This window comes from Amphibalanus amphitrite, unplaced genomic scaffold, assembly GCF_019059575.1.
Source record: "Amphibalanus amphitrite isolate SeventyFive unplaced genomic scaffold, NRLGWU_Aamphi_draft 000118F_arrow, whole genome shotgun sequence".
NCBI lineage: Eukaryota > Metazoa > Arthropoda > Thecostraca > Balanomorpha > Balanidae > Amphibalanus > Amphibalanus amphitrite.
The window spans coordinates 400,842-421,689 of record NW_024881613.1 but is presented as its reverse complement, the minus strand read 5'-3'; the positions used below and the strand labels follow the sequence as shown (position 1 = coordinate 421,689).

Genomic DNA, 20,848 nt, shown 5'->3' with positions numbered 1-20,848 from the left:
CTTCGGCTTCTGAAGAAGGTAACGATCTTCCCGACCTCTACAAATTGAAGAACCAAGAGACAGTGGCGGCCGAGGAATTTCGCTCTCTAGGAGAAGACGTTTCGCACAACCGCGCGTTCACCACGGTGTAGCGGCGGCCGGGGTGAGTGACGAGTGTTCTTTGGTTGGGGACTGCAGCGCGGCACGACGCGACTGCTTTCGCCGCGCCCATTGCTACTGCATGAACTAGCTTTGTGTTTGAGAGGGCTTGGGCCTTTTGTGACCGGGTCGGCAGCGCGTGGCACGACGGGACTGCCAATTGTCTCCGCATATATGCTACTGCACTGAAATTTGTGTTTGAGAGGGCCTGGGCCTGTGTCGACCGGGCCGGCAGCTGCGCGCGGCACGACGCGACTAGTACGAGACTAATACATTTTGAGAAGAAAACATGGTTGTATTTTGGGCGGCAATATGGCCGCGCGGCAGGGCGGGGCTGCGCGGCTACATTCGAGGGTCCAGAAAGAAGGCTCGTAACGAGAATGGCTTGAGTTCTTCTATGAGACCATTTTCTGGTCTAATCCAATGGTGGCTGATGTTGAGACAGTCCAGCGGTATTATCGTAAACCAGAACGTGGTTTCATCCAGCTGAGAGTTTCAAAAGAGAACACACTTTGAGCATTTTGGAGACCAGTTTTGTTTCTCCGTGAGACCACTGAATGGTTTCGCGAGACCGGTTTCTAAGCTCTCTAAAAGGGTTTCAGAAAGACCGCGCAGAATGGCTCAAAAAGTGTGGTCTGATTTGAATAGGGGAAAAAAGACCCCTTTCTGGTCTCTGAGACCAAAATTTGGCTGACTTTTTTTCAGTGTATGCTGCTTTGCGCGCAACAAATGCCGCACTTTCAAATAAAGTCGCTAGGAACAGCGGAGATCCCAAAAAGTAAACAAAACTAAAAGTCTAATATCTTGAAAACCGGTGAATATTTTTCGATGAAATTTGGTAGATATTCATTTTTGCTCTTTCTGAACCGAGCGACATCACTTTCATGCCAATTCATTAACTTTTTTTAAGGTGGGAGGGTCCCTTTAATTTACATGAGCTATCTTCCACTCAAATATGTACGCAATGCCGCATTTCCTGCAATCATTTCACCACACTCTATTCATACTGAGGAGAAATCATTACTTCGTCACCTTCAGCGGTTGTTTGTTGCCCTCCAGCCCGTCTCATATTGTCGTCACCCACTCTAGTAAATAAACAGCGTCCATCGCTTACGCTACCACTGTCGGCCACCGAGGGCCTTCCATCTTCGCGACTGGGGATCCTGCCGTCCCCACCATCATTCAGCAGTCAACCACCTCACTGCCCGGGTACCTCGGCCCGTCCGTCCTTCATCCACACACCGTGTCCATGGCACTCTCTCCGCTACGCCCTCTCGCCATCGTCGCAGCGCCGTGTGAGCATCCAGAGCTCGTTGAGCCGGCCGTGGTAGCGCTGGATGAAGTCGTACACGGCCACAAAGTACTGGCGGGGCCGGTAGCAGAGGCGCAGCGCGTCCAGCTGCCGCCGGAACTCAGCTACCTCCTGCGCCAGACGGCCCGGCTCCAGCACGAAGCCGCCCACCGTCTGCACGAACACGTGCAGGTCGTGCACGTACGCCATGCTCGTCGGCGGCTGCCGGAGGGAGCACGTGTCACGTGGTGAATGGGGAGGACAGGCCAGCTCGCGCGCGTACGCCAGGCTCGTCAGCGGGTGCCGGAGGGAGCACGTGTCACGTGGTGAATGGGGGAGGATAGTCGAGTTCACTCACTACGACAGGCTGCACTTGCACTGGACGGCAGCTGCCGGAGGCGTTAGTGTTACGTGGTGAAGACAAGATGTCTTCTGTGTTTGGATAGTGGCTAGGAGATGGAAATGTGTGTGGTCATTCACTGGCCAGAGATATGGAAATGCATGTGGTACAGGACTTGACAATGCCATTAGGATGAAGATCGGCTTGAAGTGGAGAGACACTGTATAGTGCACACCTGTTTCACACCAAAACATGAGGACAGGTTGAGCGACTTCGCACACAAGTCTTCCCTAAAAAGTTGCTTGCAAGTGATGGAAAAGTTTTCAAAAAAGGATTCAGCATTATACCTACTGTGAATCCAATTCAATCAGTGACAAGTTAACCTTCCGCCCCGCAGAGTCTGATGATCCCAGAGCAGAACGCTCCTCCCGCAAGGCCTCCCGCGGGTGCCGTCGTCGCTCACCGCCGACGGTCCGGCGTTGGGCGGGTTCCTGTGCAGCCGCCGCGGCAGGTACATCAGCGAGCTCATGGCGCACGTGGCGTTGTGCGTCGGCTCCTGCTCAGTGACCCGCAGCAGGCCGACGGGCCGGGTGGCCTCGATCACCTCCAGGTGAGAGTTGATCCCTGGCGAGGCGACAAGGCGGTTGTCAACAATCTGGTGCGAGCGATAGACGAACGTCACACGAACACTGTCGTAGTTATTAGTCTGCGCTACAAAATTGTTTGTTCCACCAGCATAGTTATGCGAGTAATTTGTGGCCTAAGGTGGATTTCTAATTGTCTATGAAAATGACGTTTTGCATTCAATATGTGAAGGCTTAGACGAGTTCAAGATGCCTTAATAGCTAATTCAACATTGTCCCGTAACGCTAGAGGTACGGGAAAGCAGAACACCAGCCCCGAGTGGCGTGTCTGTAGGTATGTGTGTATAGAGGTGCAAAGGTAACAGTAGGTCCGCCCTCACCGTGTCTGTAGAGGTGCAGGTCTACTCTCACCATGCCTGTAGAGGTGCAGCGGCAGCAGGCCACGCCACATGGCGTCAATGCTCGAGTCGCAGCCCTCCATGGGCGCAGTGGCGAACACTGCGTTATAGTAGTGGCGCTTCTGAATGCCGCCCCGGTATTCGGAGAGCACCTCGAACTTAGGGCACTCCAGACCTGGGGCACAGAGAGGGCGCTGAGTCCCGGTACTCGGAGAGCACCTCGAACTTTGGGCACTCCAGACCTGGGGCACAGAGAGGGGGGGGCGCTGAGCTACAGTGGAGGTGAGGTAACAGCGCCGGACAGTGGCATTTGATGCTGTTCATAGCAGCATTGCTCTTACTGAGAACGCTTAAAGGCACTCAGCAGCAGTAGGCATACGGAAGCCGTCCTAACATCTGCGTCATACACACAGAAAAAGTGCAAAGCCATAGCTCTGCAGGGCCGCTGTATGGCGTCGATGGGGTGGTCAGGACTCCAGACCTGGGACCCTACCTCTGCAGAACCCCTGCATACGGTGTGGCGGGGTTTCCTTTCCTACCTCTACAGAGCCGCTGGATGGTGTCCAGGGTGCGGTTCGACGGGTGCGCCATCTGTGGCTTCCCCGTCGGTCGGAATCGCTTCTTGCTCTTGAACGGTGTGCTGTACAACCATATCTCGTAGAAGGAGCGCTTACGGGACTCCGCGCTGCCAAAGATGCAGGGATACACTTGAGCGACAGTTACTTGCTGTCATACAAATATTCATACAATTGCCCTATGCAGAAATAAGCGATGCTCGCTCAGAACAAAACTGACTGAATGATGCAAAAAAAAAAAACTTTTTAGCGACATAAGATGTACGAGAAAGTTGCAATGAAGAACATCCAGCATCCACATTTTCACTTTATCCTGCGCTTGTTCTGCACAATGCCATAAGTTACCAACAAGCAGCCTGCGGGCACCTACCTATCGTATTTGGCGAGGTAATAGTAGCTGTCGAGGAAGGAGTGACCGTGTCGCCTTAGACGGCGGATGAAGCGCTTAGCGCGCATGCGCAGTGACCTGTCGGTCAGCTTCCAGGGGCGCGCCCAGAAGGAGGTGACGAAGACCCGCTGCTTGCTGACGTAGTCCACCACCAGCTGCGGCAGGGTGGGAGCTGAGGTCAGCGACTGGGGAGCTGAGGTCAGCGACTGGGGAGCTCGGGTCAGCGACTGGGGAGCTCGGGTCAGCGACTGGGGAGCTGGGTCAGCGAGAGGGGAACTGAGGTCAGCGACTGGGGAGCTGAGGTCAGCGACTGGGGAGCTGAGGTCAGCGACCGGGGAGCTGAGGTCAGCGACTGGGGAGCTGAGGTCAGCGACTGGGGAGCTCGGGTCAGCGACTGGGGAGCTCGGGTCAGCGACTGGGGAGCTGCGGTCAGCGACTGGGGAGCTCGGGTCAGCGACTGGGGAGCTGAGGTCAGCGACTGGGGAGCTCGGGTCAGCGACTGGGGAGCTGAGGTCAGCGACTGGGGAGCTGAGGTCAGCGACTGGGGAGCTCGGGTCAGCGACTGGGGAGCTCGGGTCAGCGACTGGGGAGCTGAGGTCAGCGACTGGGGAGCTCGGGTCAGCGACTGGGGAGCTCGGGTCAGCGACTGGGGAGCTGAGGTCAGCGACTGGGGAGCTCGGGTCAGCGACTGGGGAGCTGAGGTCAGCGACTGGGGAGCTCGGGTCAGCGGCTGGGGAGTCCAGGACGGCGGCAGAAGGAGCTGGGAAGGGATCAGTGACTGGGGACCTCCAGTCAGCGACTGGGGAGTTTTGGTCGGCTGCGGATAAGGCTCAGGGGTTCGGCGGCTGGGAATCTCGGGTTAGCGACAGATAAACGGACGAGACGCACAGAGTGCTAGGGCAGATAACTGGCCAGCAATGTCAAGGGTAGCGATGAGTCGGTGAACCCAAACAAATGGGGGCCTCCAATTTGTACAAAGGCACCTACCTCTTTGTTATGCAGTGGGACTCATCACGATCGGTGGAGTCCATATTTCATCAAGAGGGCTAACTGACCTCAAGAGTAGAAAGAGGGTAAAAAACGTTAAGAAAGGCCTGCAGCTGCGTCCTCATGTAGAACCTCACGGTTGTCCAAGTATGCTCTTATGTATTTGTTCACTGGAGCCTCATTTCTCCCACATTATTCTCTCATCTGCATAAAGATTAAAGAACCTCCGTTCCTCGGCCGTCCACAGGCCCACGAGAATCTTACGCATCGGCATGGTCAAGGCATATGTTCCTATGTGGTAGTCGACGTCAGTTTGACTTGATGAATCAACGAGAGGGTCCATGAACAGATCGATGGCGTGTTTGCTTCTGAAACCACCGCTACAGACGCGAAACACCCGTACTCCTGTGTATTCAACCAGCCTCCGTGCTCTGACGTAAATAATGTGCTGGTTGGCCGTTCCCGAACCGTGCGACCCCCACCCGACCCGCGTCCTCCCTGCCAGAGCGGTCAGCCGGCTGGGCTGAGCGGGAACCGGCAGGGCGTGTCAGGCTGTTCAACGAGCAAATATTGCATGTGGTATACCCATGACGTATATTCGAGCGCAAAACACTTACACCTAACAGAACTGTACTGAACTTCAAAAACACATCGACAGTTCCGAGCAAGAACATCTGAAGTGTCAAATTTTTCGAAATTGAGATTTGTATACCAATAAAAATCTCAATTTCAAAAAATTTGACACTAAGGATGTTCTTGCTCGGAACTGTCGACATACACGATTGAATTCTCTTTTCAAATATCAGTTGAAAAGGGCCGTCGGTCTGTGTGTCTGACCCGACTTAACCCGGCAGTTGCTGGGGTATTTCGCCACCCACCGTTTGCTGGGGGGGGGGGCGTTAAACGCCCCCAGCCGATAACTCGAGAACCAATAGGCGCAGCGAAATGCACGAGGAGGCAAACGAAAGAACGCGACGAGACGCTTCAGATGAGTACTTTAAAGTTGAATTTTGAGGTCACAGGTCGGGTCAAGGTCAGGTCAAACACCTGAAATCGGGCTTTCAGTAGCATGGACTTCAGGACTTCGCAATGGGCGCCTCTCGTCATAAACTCTGTCAAAACGGTGCACAATCCATCATATAAGGCCTACAAGAGTGTCAGCTCCATGTAGGGGTCAGTAAAGCATAGGTCAGGGTCAAGGTCAGGTCAACCGGGTAGGCACATATCCCCGAAAATCAAAACTGATATTCGCAGCCTGTGACACATGTTTTATGGGTAATTTGGAGCGTAGAACACGATGGTGACATTCCTTTTATCATATGTGTACGTGTTTGGCTTAAAAAGTTCAATTTAAGAAATGCATGTATCATGGTCGTGAAGTAGTCACGAGAAATTCCCAAGATTCAGTTCAAGATTTTGGAAAATGCGGAACGATAATCAATAATCGAAGATAGCCATTTGATTGTTCATGGTATTGGCAGTCTAATGGCGTTTACGGCATGTCTGTATGTCTATTCTGTGATTTTATATGATTTTTTGAACATATGCCGTTTTTGGCCGAAAACTCAGAAATCATGACGTCACTAAAACCTCGATATCTCAAAAATTTTCCGACCGATTTTTTTGAAACTTTGTCACAATACACTTTGATCAATTCCCTACAGGTACCCAAAATTTGGCGCGCCTGCGGCGCGCCGTTTTTATGCTATGGACCGGCGAAAAAAGTGGGGGCGTTTAACGCCCCCCCCCCCCTAGCAACTCGCGGGTTAAGACACATAAACATTCGCAATCGCACCACTGTATGGCAGTCGGGTCGCTGTGCGGCTAATGAATCATTAATACGACGTGTTAAGTGTTTGTGTAAAGTAATTGTCATGCACAGATCGATGTGTTTAATACAAGTGAGCTGCAGGCAGTGCCATTGCATGTGGCACGCGCATTGATAATGCAAAGGGTGGCGTGCACGAGGAGCACATGCTGACCGGGCAGGCACCAAGACTACGACTTAGTCCACCTCTAAGGCAGCTTGCACATGTGTGTAAGGACATGCTCTACATATATTATGAGTCTGCACGGTCCTAAACTGTCGCAACTTCGCAACGCCCTCAGTGCGAGAGGAGCTTTCAGAGGGAGATGAAACTCAAAAACCAAGCCCGTGCCTTGGGTCCCTTGTCCTGACCTCAGAGGTCACCAGTTGACCCGAGACCTTAAAATCGGGCATATATCGCTACGTCTCGTAACGGCGCACACGCTCGTTTTTTCCGCAAGGCTCTATACTTAATTTTAGGCATGGTGGCATGGTGACCTATGGTGCCTTGGATGGTTTCAATGTTCAGACTTTTGCCCTCTCTTTGCTACTGGGTCAATGCGTGGCGCCTAGACAGGTTCAGGCTTTTCTTGGCGCCTTTGCTGATGGGGTCAATGCTCAGGTTAGTCCATGTTGTACGAATCATCTTGATCGGGTCGATCCGAAAACACATGTTCTGGCGACCTGTGGCGAAGACCAAACGTCGCCTCTTCTCGGTCCAAGGTCCAGGCACTCTCGGCGCCGTCGGCGGTCTCCGCTTTGCCGGCCTTTCGTCTGCTGGCGCTGCGCCCCCGGCGGAGCCGTTTGGTGAGCCGCCGGGCCAGCCGCTGGCCGGCGCCGCACAGCGAGTGCAGCGACACACCGAGCAGCAGGCCCAGGTAGCCGCCAATGTCGGCCAGCAGGTCCTCCAGGCCGTAGGTCAGCACCGCCAGCCGCGTGTGGCGCACCCTGCTCATTTCGATGTACACCCTCAGACTGTCGTTGGTGCTTCTCGTGATGTCCGCCAGCGAGGTGTAGCTGATCCGGTCCCTCACACATGCCGTCCGGCAGCCACACTTGTTAATCTGAGCCTTTTCAGTGCCGTTGGTTCCATGAAGAAAGGCGCGCGTTTTCTGCATGTACCATTTGAAATCAGAGGCCATGCACGGCGGTTTTCTATCAGCATCGTCTCCGCTTGTGGTGTTTAGGGTACAGTTGATACTTTTTAGGAAGCATTTCTTCTGACAGGACGTCACAGCGTAGTTTGGATCTTCCTCGCATGGTAGACGCCTCAAGTTAAGATTCACTGTGCGGTCAATTGATACTTTGACATCTCTATGCTGGGAAACGTTTGTGACAGGCAGATGCGTGTGCAACTCGGGGTCATATATAAACAAATCTGGCTCGCTGTGAAATGTCAGCCAGTAAACGTACTGATTGCCCATGCTGCTTTCCGATTCTACGTTCCTTGGCAGCGTTACCATTAATTCGGTAGATGAGGTCGTCAGTGTTGCACCCAGGGTCTGAGTTTCAATCAGAGTGCGCCGCCAAGTACCTCGGTAATCCTCTATGGTCGTTTTTTTTTTTTTTTTTTTTAAAGAAAAAATTCATTCTCTGTCTTCTTTCAATGTCAGTCATGTTTAAGACTCCAGTAAACTCAGCCAGAGCGAGGCCGTGCCACTTGATGAATTCCAGGAGCGTCCGATTGCCGAAGAGCTCACTTCTTTCTTCGTCGGTACCATCCTGTATGACGTTTTTTATTCGTTTTGGAAGAAACCGAAAGGGAGACATACTTATGAACGGATTTTTGAACTCGTGGTCGAGGCGAGATCGAAGGGCGGTAGGCTCCGAAAGATAGTGTTTTATCTTCAGACCCGTGAGGCTAAGCCAGGCAGCTAGCAGAAGGAATTGAAATCCGTAGTTCAGAAGATGAAGCAGCCGTACCTTCTTGGGCATGGTGTTGCAGTTCGACAGATACAGCTCGTCTAGTGTGTCGCTGGTGATAATGCTGATGTCAGTACCCTTCTCTCCGAATGGCTTTGGCAGATGTATGTCTCTTTTACCAACGTCAAATACCGGCTAGAACGTCTTCCACAAATAATCGTTTCATGATCCGCTGAGCGTCATGCCTTCGTTCACTTGTATCTGCCAGACAGATGCTCCCCTTGGCTCCCCGGGATGCGGCTTCACATGTAGCTCGGCCCGTCACCTCCGCACACGGAAAGCACACCAACTCGACTGGGGTGGACCGCGCCTTCCTTCTTTCTACAATCCATTATCACTATTACGTGACACCAAAATGTAATGAAACGAGCAAGTCATGCAATATCAGCCGTATTATTACCATGCATAGTAGATGAAAGAATGTTACGCGGTCGTATTACAAGCATCTACTAATTAAACGCACTTTCAGGTATAAGGTGTCAAAGCATCTACCATAATATATTTCAAAGGTTATGACGGGTCTAGGGTTGAGAATCGGCGTTTTATGCTATCACTCAGTTCTCATTCAACACATTTCACTTCAATTACGGGTAATGAGCAATCAACTCCCTTAGCTACAACGCAACTACTTGAAAGATCATTTTGTTAGGCGTATCACGTATGCCAAAGCCAGGATATAATTATTTTAGGATGATACATAATAAATATAAGCAAAACATCGTCATTTACAGACCGTATAAGAGCAGCCATTGATTGATATTTACTCGCGACGGGCCGGGAAAGGATTTGGGCACGCGGAGCGCCACCGCTTCTGGCATACCTACTGCTTTACGCATCTTTTTCGCACGTGTTGTGTGTGAGAGAGAGAGAGAGAGAGAGAGAGAGAGAGAGAGAGAGAGAGAGAGAGAGAGAGAGAGAGAGAGAGAGAGAGTGAGATAGAAAGAGAGAGAGAGAGAGAGAGAGAGAGGAAGAGAGGGAGAGAGAGAGAGGGAGAGAGAGAGAGAGAGAGAGAGAGAGAGAGAGAGAGAGAGAGAGAGAGAGAGAGAGAGAGAGAGAGAGAGAGAGAGAGAGAGAGAGAGAGAGAGAGAGAGAGAGAGAGAGAGAGAGAGAGAGAGAGAGAGAGAGAGAGAATGAGGGTGAATGATAACAGAGCACGTGGCCGCTGGGAGCGCCGTATCGAGCCTCTCCCCGGCCCACCGCCGCGCCGGAAGTCACGGCCACTCCTCGGCTGGCTCGGTAATTCGGTATCCGGCCGGCCGGGGAGGGCCGCTCGGGCTGACACAGTCCCTCCTCAGATACGAAGCCCACTAACGGAGATCACTGTTAGTTCCCCTCAGATATAGCGGTAGGTATGGTATACTGCGGGCGTGACCACCGGATCGCGGGTATCTGTGGCGCTGCCGGCACGGGACGGGGTGCGGCACACGTCACCGGTCAGCCGGCGCAGGGTGATGGAGGGGACCAGTGGATAACGCCCTGGTCCATATTCATCAGCGTGCCGCCTGGTGCTGAGGGCACCGAGACGCTCACAGGCCTTCGGTGATACATACACCGGGCTGGGTCCGGACACAACAGAGATAGCCATATGCGAGACAGAGGGCAGTCATGAAAACAACCGAAGATGTTGCTAACCTGGTTTCTGCGGTTTTGTTGGTGCATTAAATACTTACGGCAGATAAGAGAAAAGTTTGTTTCAAAATTGATTTTCCATATTCTTGTCGTGTTGGTGCCTATTTATGTTGACTTGTCAAAATCTTAGTGAGCTACTGGCACTGGTTCGGAATACGCAACACCGTCTAGACATGTCCGGCTCGAAGCGCAAAAGCGACGGTCGCCGCCCGTTCGTATGGCTCAGAGAGCGCCAACCGGACCCACAGCTCAATGCCGATCGGCGAGATGATCGCGATCGCTGTTAGATAGCTCCGAGCTGGGAGCGCGGAACACGACGGCGCCGCACGCGCCGGCCCCGGCTGACGTCCGGCGGTGACTTCATGAGGCCTTTGGCGGCCGCGAGCGACGGCCACTCTCCGAGTTTGTCTTCGGCAGCTCTCCGAGTTTGTCTTTGGCAGAGTGTCGGCCGGGGCCAGCTGGCACTCCATAAGGCGCCGCGCCGGTCGATCCAAAGTGGCCGGCGGGTGTCCTTATGTCTGTGTCACCGAGCAAGGCGCCGAGCGTGTGTTGTTGGGCCCTGTTTGGACAGCGGGGAGACGGTGCAGCACTGCACTCGTAGCTAGGAGTTGAGTGGTCAGCGCCCAGCGGCTCCGATTGCGGCGGACAGCATCGCGCACTGATGGGCCGAGTGTTGAGAGACGAATCATGGCCGATCTGCTGGAGTGCAATCTCTTAGGTTATGACCTCCATCAGTGTCGCATCGAGAGCGGGTCGAGTGTTTGTTTGGATTGCCGTCACCGCGGTGTGAGCGCAGACTGGATGAAGATGAATGATCGATCGTTACAAACGATTGCAGTGCGAGCTACACGCTTGACCTTGCATAGACGGCATTGGTCTGGCGAGTAGCAAACTCATGAATTAATCGCACATGCTATGCTCCGTTGGTTAAATATTCAAGTGTGACAAATGTTTGTGGCATTTCTGTGAAACACTCGACGCTTAGACATCATTCCTCGTATCACTCGACGCTGACATGTCTCCACTTCACCCGACGCTACGACATGGGCTCATCCGGCTCTGTGACATGACATCCCTCACCAGAAGCTGCGACCTGACCTCATCCGGCCTACTATGACCTGACCTCACCCTTCTATGACCAGACCTCGCCCGTCTATGACCTGACCTCACCCGTCTATGACCTGCCCCGACCCGGCTCTGTGACCCGACCTCACCTGTCAATGAGCCCACCTCACCGTCTATGACCTGACCTGACCTGACCCGACTGTGTGACCCGACCTCACCCGTCTACGACCTGACCTGATCCGTCTCTGTGTGACCCGGCCGGCGCTGACCTGGTTGGAGTCGGGCCGCGGCAGGAACGAGTCCTCCAGCAGCGGGATGGAGACGCTGAAGTCGGACCCCTGTTTGTGCCGCCCGGGCACACGGCCGTACCGCAGCTGCGTCACGAATGGGAACGTCTGCGGCAGCTCGATACCTGAAAACGTACAACTCGGTGACACCATATGGAGCTACATTTTCTCTGGGGCCTAAAGCAGTGTCGGTATCTACATGCCCACGGTCCAACGGGCTTTTAGCAGCGCCTTATCTGATGGGCCCAATGACCCCTTTTCGTCAACGTTCCACATGGCATAGCCATGAGCGACGCCTGTTTTCATACCTACACAAAGATCAACAGTTACATTTACCCAGAAATTCTGCTTCTACCATTATAATTCGAATACGTTCCTCTTGTAATCGGTTTGTCGATATCCGAGTGTGCATTCTAGCATATCGTATTGCTCAAACGCTCCACACATTTCATAACATCAAACATAGAACCTTCTCATGGGCCTCTGAGCAATTTATCAATGGGGCATTCCACGTCAAATCAAACACCGAAATCCGTCATCCCCTTCGATTTTTCTGAAAATTTGTAGGCAGACTGGGCATGGTTCAAAACTGAGTTACGTATAATATTTTCGAAATTTGATAACGTATCGCTGAGATATAGGTCATCGAATATAGCGAAAAATGCCACACATCAATTTTTTAAATGGCTATAACTCTGGTTCCTTTTCTGGTATCAAAATGATATTAACAGGGTCTTATAGGCAATTGATAAGGCTTTGATTTTAATTATAAAATTAAATTGAAGTGACCTTGAAATGCATTTGACCTTAAATTAAAGCAGAAAAATTTAAATAGCAAAAAACACGTCACCTTCGATTTGGGTAATTTTTACATATTATGTCCGTCACAATGTTCCTAACCATCTGTGAAAAAATTGGAGTGGGCCATTCATAACTTTCGCGGCAAACGCCGTTTTCATGGATCAACATCACGCAACCGCGCGTGACCTTGAAAGACAGAGTCAAGACATGCTTGCTTGTGTACACTTTCTGAAATGAATGATTGTTGATTAGTGATATCCCAAACTCTGCGAGAATGGAAATGCATATTCATCGTAGTCAAGCATTCACGTTCCATAGTAAAAGTGTCTCAGGCAAACGGTATTTTGCGGTGAATTTTGAGCCGTGTGGAAATGCATCATGAAGTAAATTCAGCGAAAACATTATCACGCAACGATATCTTCACGTCTTTTGATCTTCACTATACGAAAGAACATACATTCTTTAATATGTATGGGGAATTTCTAGTTAATCCAATAATAAATATGGCAGTTAGAGCCTAGAGGCCTGCTAAGAGTTACATGTCGCCGGCTGAGGCGGGCTCGGCCGATGCGGGAAACGCAACAATCACAATTTTGTGTTTACACGTTCATATTTAAATTGTTTACCAACCGATTTTCAAAATTCTTTCACCATAAGATTGCCTGTACATTTCTTAGTCTTCTCACAAAATTTGACGCGAATCGAACGTAATCAGCGGTAGGGAGCGCGATGTAAAGACAGAACCGTTCCGTTCCGTCCCGGCACAGTCTACAATTCAGGCGGCGCGTAGCGGTCGGCGCCGGCTGCCGAGTCGCCGCGTCGCTGCGGCGACAGGATGTTCACTTTACACCGCTATTACTAGAACAGTTGTGAACCGATTTTCTTATTGATTGCACGATGAGATGTCCAATTCAATTCTTGACAGGTAGCCATAATTAATTTCGCATTAATCTTATGAAATATTGGCGAAAAACAGGAGGGGTGGGCGAAATTCGCTCTTCCCCCTCCACTGCGCGTGCTACCATACGTTTGCATATGTGCAATTTTCTTCAAAACTTATGAATGGCCCACTCTAATTTTTTCACAGGTTGTTAAGAATATGGTAGGCAATAAAATATATGAAAATGAGCCAAATCGAAGGTGACGTGTTTTTTGCTATTTCAATATTTGTGCTTAAGAACAGAGTTAAGCAAATTTCAAGGTCATATATTTAAGTAGGTGCAATTCTAAACAAATGCTTAAGAAATTACCTTAACAGTAAGGTTTATTTCATTCAAATCAAACAAGTACAACCAAAGTTATGGTCGTTCAAAAATATAAAGATGCAACATTTTGCAGAAATTCGATGCCCTATATTTAGAAGACCTGTGGTCAGAATGTGCAAAAAACATCAATGTAATGTCCGGGGCCACAGAGGAACTCGCTCACAAATTTATAATGAAATCGCTGATGGTAAGGTGCAAAACAGCCGATTTTTGTTCGATTTGACGTGGAATGCCCCCAATGTCACGTGTCACATATCTGACCGTCATTAAGGTTTTCATTGGACGTGAAGTACCGATCACCCGAGCAAATCGCTGAGATCAGCGATTTCTTTCACATCAAACGCCCGGATCAAACGTCGCCTGACAAACTGCGGTCATAATTTCTTCTCGATAAATGATAAAATGGAAAAATGTCATGCTCAGCAAGACAGTCAGGCAAAGCAGCGATTCGTTGCGAGCGGCACTCTGGCTTTTAGTATGTAATAGGGAAATGTGTACCCTTATAATCGACGTTTAAAAGGAGTAAGAGGAAAGTCACTGTCTGCAAGTTAGAATGCTCCCAGCTGATAATTATGTTCTACATCCGATGTGAGCAAATTTATCAGTCAATTATTTATTGTTTCATTCATCAGCTCTTATACGATATTCTAAATTTAACTATATAGCCAAATAGCCCGTCTATTGTCCGCGCTAAGGTCAGAAGTTTGACGCCTCAGACTGCATGCCGCTCTCTCTGAAGACATTTCACTGGGCCGTCGCAGGCTCTATCTGTCGGGGACACCTGACCATTTGGCTGTCAGAATATGACAGGCGCGTCATTTCTGCCCGTCCCGCGACTACACCCTGCGCCGGTCCGACTGTCCTTTCGCGACGTGCGGAGGACGGCTCGGACTGCGGCGTCTGACGAGGACAGGCGGCGCTACACACCGTCCCATTGTCCCCTGTCCGAGTGAGACGTGTAACGAGGACGGCGGTGTCCGACCCGACCGGCAGACTGCGGCGGGCCGCCCGCCGGCCGCAGATGGATTCAGCCCGGCGCCGATTAATTCAGACGCAGCCAGAGATTAATTCAAATGTCGGCTGAGTAATAGGCATGGCCAGATCAGGACTGATTGTCCGAGGAGGCGCCGACATCGGCCCGTCGCCCGCGGGCGATCGCTGCTCACTCGCTGCGCTCTGTTGTGAAGGAAAACCGCATTTGCATATGATCGTTTCTGTGTGCGTTTGGTGGAGTGCCAAGTAATGATTTCCCGAGTTTATGCGCAGCCATGACCGAATCCAGCGCGGTGTTTTCGCTCCTTTGTGTCGTATTCTGAGCTCTAAGTCGGAGTCATCGGTGCCGTAGGTCATGACCACTGAACTCGGAGACGGATCTGAAACTATAGGTACTGTGGGTGGACCAGCCAATTGTGGTCGTTCCGGCGGTAATTCTTTGGCTGTCCGACCGAACCCACCCATTGCGGCCGGCACCCCGCAGTGACGGTAGGCATACCCGGTGGGGATGGCCCGATGACACTGACCAGAGCCCGCCGTCAGTCGGCAGAGCCGTCATCGGTGAGTCACCGCTCTTACTGACGCCCGGTGGGGGCCGAGCGGGCCAGCGCCGAACAGTGCGCGAGGGCACCGCACCGGCTCCCCGCGTGACGGTGCAACTGATGACGTCAAGGTCACGAGTGGGATGATCTCCGGCGGAGGAGGATCCCTGGGAACAGGGTCAGCGGCCGGGTCACCACCCCGCCCTCCGCGCCGCGCACGGGCGGGCTATTAGACAGGAGCTGGGTGAAATGATAAGCAGCTGAGCGATCTCCCATCAGGAAGGGGTGGAGGGCACGATGGGCCGGTCTTGACCGCGCCCTGACGCAGATAGCAGTCGGCGAGGCGGTGGCGTCCACCGCCGGCCGACAGATCGCCTCCGAAAGCCGCCCTCGGCCCGTCGGCCCACTGAAAACAATTTAACCCAAGGCCGGCGAGTAAACCGGTGTTTCGCGGGTACCCCTATCCGCAACCATTTTTAACCACCCTCCCAGGAGTACAGTAATGTCCCATTGCAGTGTAGTCGTCCCTGCTCTCAGCGGACATGTTCGCTGAGAGCGGTTATATCCGCTCAGACCAAGTACGACTACACCGCAATGGGATCTAACTAGCACTACTCCTGGGAGGGTGGTTAAAAATGGTTGCGGATAGGGGTACCCACGAAACACCGGTTTACTCGCCGGCCTTGGGTTAAATTGTTTTCAGTGCCGGCTATTGTTCCGCGCGGGGCACACCGCAGAGTGTGGAGCCCGCTTTTAGGAGCGTGGGTAGTGTGGGGATGTTTGTGGATTTAGACACGCTGATGGAATGCCTGTGTTAACTGTAAGCTTAACCTCCGAGAATAACTGCTCCATAATCATTGATCAGCGATAGACATGTTGGTAATTCCATCTTTACACTTATTGTTTCTCAAAGGCGGCCGTTGACGCTGAGATGGGGACATGTTATGCAATTCAGGCATATGAAGAACTGAAAGCGACAGCCACTCCCCAATCCAAACATCACAAATCGCAAATGTCTTTATTTGCAACTAAGTAGCATAATCTGACACCTGCAATGTACCGCCGGGGTCTAAATGCGGATATCGCTCCTTGTAGCTGGACGTCATTTGACACGATGACGCCAGATAAGACACGCTTCACTTATAAACGTCACAGTCGTCTGCACTGATAGCCTTTCCGGCGCTGTGGTCGCTGCTTAGAAGCCCAGAGATTCCGGCTTCCAGCTTCGGGACGGACCGAGAAGTTGTCGGGTACGACCAGAGGTCAGCGTTGGCAGCGCAGTCTAAAGCAAGGCGTTATATACTGACCAAAGAAATAAAGGAGGGACCGCGGTAATGTTTTGCTTTATCTCCGATAAATTATTCCATACGCTCAGCCGACGGATGTTCAAGAAAGGAACACTAAAGGCTGAAAGAGGTTCTTTACGCATCAATCGCTCGCTCGCGATTCGCGTGCAACGCTCGCGTGCGAGCCGTGCGGGCGATGCTTGCGGGTGATGCGGGCGATGCGAGCGAGGCGTCAGGACGACGCGGGAAGACGGTGCGGGAGATACGATTTCCTGATGCGGGTAGTGTAAGAGATGCGTGTGATCGATGCGGGAGGAAACTAATGTATGTACTTACCTATTTGAATAGGCTCTCGCATGCGATTTCCTGCATGCGGGAAGAGTCTGTTTTAGCCTTTAATGACGGAACTCATCAGCAGCTTCGTTTGAATGGAAACAACAGAAAAATCACGCCTTTTCTAATGACAAGCATATACGCGCCTAACCCAAAACATGTGATTATTTGGCAAGAAAGAGCGCTGAATGAAAAGCACGAGTGCAAAGCATGACTACTGACTCTCCGTGCCAATTACCTCAGCGCACCTGTGTTGTCGAATCTCCATGACTTTCGCTTACAAATGTACCTCACGTCCAGTGTCCACCGTCAGCTTCCAGGAACAATTAAACCTGTTGGTACCCACTCTGTCTGGCATCGCGGCGCATCCGCGGCGTTTTACGGCCGGCCGGCTCACTGACCGGGTGCTGCAGCCACCGATTAAAACGTCTCCCTAATCCCGGCGCTGCGCCGACCGTCATGCATGCCAAGGAGGTGGGCCCCGGTGGACGAGCGCTGACCGGCTCATGTCGGCGGCGAGCGGCTCGTTGCTATGCGCGACAGGGCGCGATGAGGTCGGACAACAAGCGGCACACGGCCGCTGATGGGCCGGGAAGACGGTCAACAGCCGCAGTCTGTCGGGCTCGCAACAGCGCAGGCCGTAGGGAGCCGGGAGATAGTGTGTGCCCTCATATAAGCCGTCATTACGGAGCGAGCGAAGCGAGCGTAGTCTTTCCTTAGATTAACGGAAATTTCTCAGTATGAGCGGCCGGCCGTGCGGACGCTTTTGCGAGGCTTATATCTCAGCAACCACTTGACCGATTTACATGCGGTAATTTTTGTAGGGTAACTTCATTCCTTCTACCAAGTATTGGACTATTCCCGATGCATGTGGGTGACCCCTTATGCACGTGCCACGCGCAAAACGAGGAGGTGTCAGTTTTGCAATTGTTGCAATATCTCGGTAACTACTTGGCCGATTGCGCTCAAAGTTGGCATGTAGGTAGGCACCAACTAGGCACTGCATATCCATGTGCCAGAGTTGGGGTGCTGCTGCACGTGCGCACGTGCAGGGGTCGTTTCCAGATCTCGAGAACGGCTCGACCGATTGCGCTCAAATTTGGTACACAGTTAGGGACCGGTTAGTAGGGTGCCGTGCACAAGTCAGTTGGGACCCATTTTGCACGTGCGCACGTGCAGGGTGCCGCTTCCAGATCTCGAGAACGGCTGGGCCGATTGTGCCCAAATTTGGCACATCGCTAGAGACCGGTTAGTAGGGTGCCGTGCACAAGTCAGTTGGAGGTACCCCCTCGAAATTCCGCACGTGCAAGGCTCACCCTCTCGCTCGCTCCGTTAGTCGCCCCAAAAGGCGTTATACTGGTTTATATGCTACAAGGACTATTCGCCATTCGTAAGAAATAGGTACACTGAGGAGGTAAAAATGCTTCATTTCTATAAACCTTTCCCGAAAAGTGCCCCGCTACCAGCTCCAAGCACATGTCTCCACCACGCGTGTCCCTCCCCTCCCCGAGACTGGCCGTCGCGTCGATGTCCCTCCGCGCCCTGCTCGGCCCCGCTCACCGTGGCTGTTCCTGCCGCCGAGGAACTCTGTAAGACCGGCACGGGCCTCCATTTCGGCCAGCAGGCGGTTTTCGGTGACGGTGACGTAGCTGACCCACAGTGTGCGCGGGTACAGCCGGACGTCGTACCGCGCCGACCGGGACGCCAGTCGGAACGACGGGCACAGCGGGCCGCACACCGTGGTGTCGCTCGGACGGGAGCTGGGGAGAGAGGTCAGGTCAGGTCACGTCGGGCGTAGCGCCGGACACAGCGGGCCGCACACCGTGGTGTCGCTCGGACGGGAGCTGGGGGAGAGAGAGGTCAGGTCAGGTCAGGTCGGGTGTAACGCCGGACAAAGCGGGCCGCAGGTTATACGATGTCGCTCGGACGGGAGTTGGGGAGAGAGAGGTCAGGTCAGGTCAGGTCAGGTCGTCAGGTGTAACGCGGACACAGCGGGCCGCAGACTATACGATGTCGCGAGGACGGGAGATGGGGGGAGGGATAGGTCAGGTCAGGTCGGGACGACGGGCACTGCGGATTGTGGTATCAATCAATCAGGCCATCGGCTGGCGCTTTCAGACACTTGTGATCTTTGCTATGGGTGTTAACCCGCGCACCGACGGGGGGGGGGGCGGATATCCGCCCCCCCCCCCTGAGGTTTTTCGCGAATAGCGGGAAACCCGTGGCGCGTAGCGCCGCGAAATTTGGTATGACTATTTCCTCATCAATTTTACACATGGTGTGCAAGTTTGAACCTGCTACCTTTCAAGGTCAGGTCACCAGGTCACTTTGAATGACCCAACCTCAAGTCACTTTTTTGCAACTTTGTCACCGTGCCAGAGCTACAGTAGATGTCGGAGGCCTTTGAAAGTCGCAGGATGTTATTAGGTCATTAGTAGCTACAATTTTTATATCTCAGAATTTTGATACCGGTGACCTAAGGTCAGGTCAATTTCGCGACTTCCCCATTATAAGTCAATGGGGGAAAAATCAACTCCCTGTTTTTACCACTAAAACGGGTCGGAATGGCCCCATATACCATACATGACTTCATATACGATCAACCTTCACTACCTTGAGGTCTGTTTTGCTGTTGGGCAGCTGTGAGGTCATGTGACGTCATCAAAGGTCACCAAAGGTTTTTGGCCAATAACTCCGTACAGGAACAAGATACAGATGCGTGAATGGTCCCATTGTGTTCAGCTTGTCAAGACGCATCGAATGATATACATGATGACCTCGAGGTCACGTGACCTGAGGTCAACCTTTGACCTTGACCTTTCGAGGTCAACATATATATCATTCTATGCGGATTGACGAGAGGATTACGATGATGCCCTTAGTTTGTTCCTATCTTGACTAATTCGAAAGTTATTCGAGAAAAACTCTCTCCACATCTAGCGCCGCCATTTTGAGTTTTTCGACCCCTGTGACGTCATCTTTGACCTGACCTGAAAATGACCTTAGCAAAAATTGTAGATCTTGACCGTGCGTATCCGATGCCGTTCGCCGCTTGTCGCTATCTTGCTTCGTTCTCGAGATCTCAGGGGGGGGGGCGGTCATCCGCCCCCCCCCCCCCCGTCGGTGCGAAGTTGGCGCAGACCCCCGTCGGTGCGCGGGTTAATACCAGAATATCACGGGATCATTATGATTGTCAAATGAAATCATTAACTCCGTGCTGTCGCTGGGCCTGGAGCTGGGAAGAGAGAGGTCAGGTCAGGTCAGGTCAGGTTAGGTCGGGTGTAACGCCGGACACAGCGGGCCGCAGACTATGGTCGCGAGGCCGGGAGCTGGGAGAGAGAGAGAGAGAGAGTTCAGGTCAGGTCGGGTGTAACGCCGGACACGGCGGATTGTGGTAGTTATCATTCAATCGGCTGGCGCTTTCAGACGCCTGTGATCTTTGCGTTGGATATTAATACCAGAATATCACGGGATCATTATGATTGTCAAATGTAGGTAATCATGAACTAAAACAAAACATGAAGCGTATAAACGTTGCTAAAAATCGTGGCACCAAACCACAAACATATCTCCTCCTCTCAATAAGAATGAACGAGCGTTAGGTGGAAACGACTACTAATAACATCACTTCCAACAACTCGCTGATTTGTATGCACAAATGAGCGCCGACAATGAACTGGCAAGAACCAAGTCAAACATCTCCTAGGAACAATGGACTCGATTCACTCACGAAAACAAAACAAATCCCTATAGGAATGCAGTTGGGAGTACCTACTTTCAGAACGGTCCCTATTTCCATGAACAACAATGGCAGGTGGCGACACGCGGCCAGGGCCATCTGACAAAGGCTGCCGACAGACGCCGAAGGACAGTTTTTCGTCGCGCCCACTTCCACTCCACTAAGAGCTGCTCCAAGAGCGGCCACTGACGGCGGGGTCCGCCAGCTCAGGGCCGGGCCCGCTAATGTCCCGTCACGACGGCCGACACGAGACGTCCAGAAACACAAACAGTCCCGGCACGGGCGACTAAACACGGCCGGCCCGAGATCGGCCCGATCGACGGCGGTGCGTGCCAATGTTGACGTAGTCCGAGGTGCCCTGCTCTCGGAAAGCTGCGGAAGGTGGGGGGTCAGGGGGAGCAGCGGCGGCCGCCAACTTCGTCATGTGCCGCCGGCGAAACTGCCGACGTCGCCGCAGCCAGTGAAAAGAGCCGTGTG

General features: G+C 52.4%; 1 protein-coding gene across 1 annotated transcript in view; it reads right to left on the bottom strand.

Moving 5' to 3' along the window:
• Positions 1–1,268: 1,268 nt before the first annotated feature.
• The window catches only part of LOC122381321, a 41,149-nt gene continuing 21,569 nt past the window's right edge, over positions 1,269–20,848 (bottom strand). The window contains exons 2-8 of the mRNA XM_043365348.1: positions 18,193–18,392; positions 11,395–11,537; positions 3,697–3,869; positions 3,291–3,436; positions 2,765–2,926; positions 2,233–2,393; positions 1,269–1,651 (exon numbers count right to left, since the gene is read on the bottom strand). Coding sequence (XP_043221283.1) covers positions 1,403–1,651; positions 2,233–2,393; positions 2,765–2,926; positions 3,291–3,436; positions 3,697–3,869; positions 11,395–11,537; positions 18,193–18,392 — 1,234 coding nt within the window. The 3' untranslated portion in view covers positions 1,269–1,402. The remainder of the gene's footprint in view (positions 1,652–2,232; positions 2,394–2,764; positions 2,927–3,290; positions 3,437–3,696; positions 3,870–11,394; positions 11,538–18,192; positions 18,393–20,848) is intronic.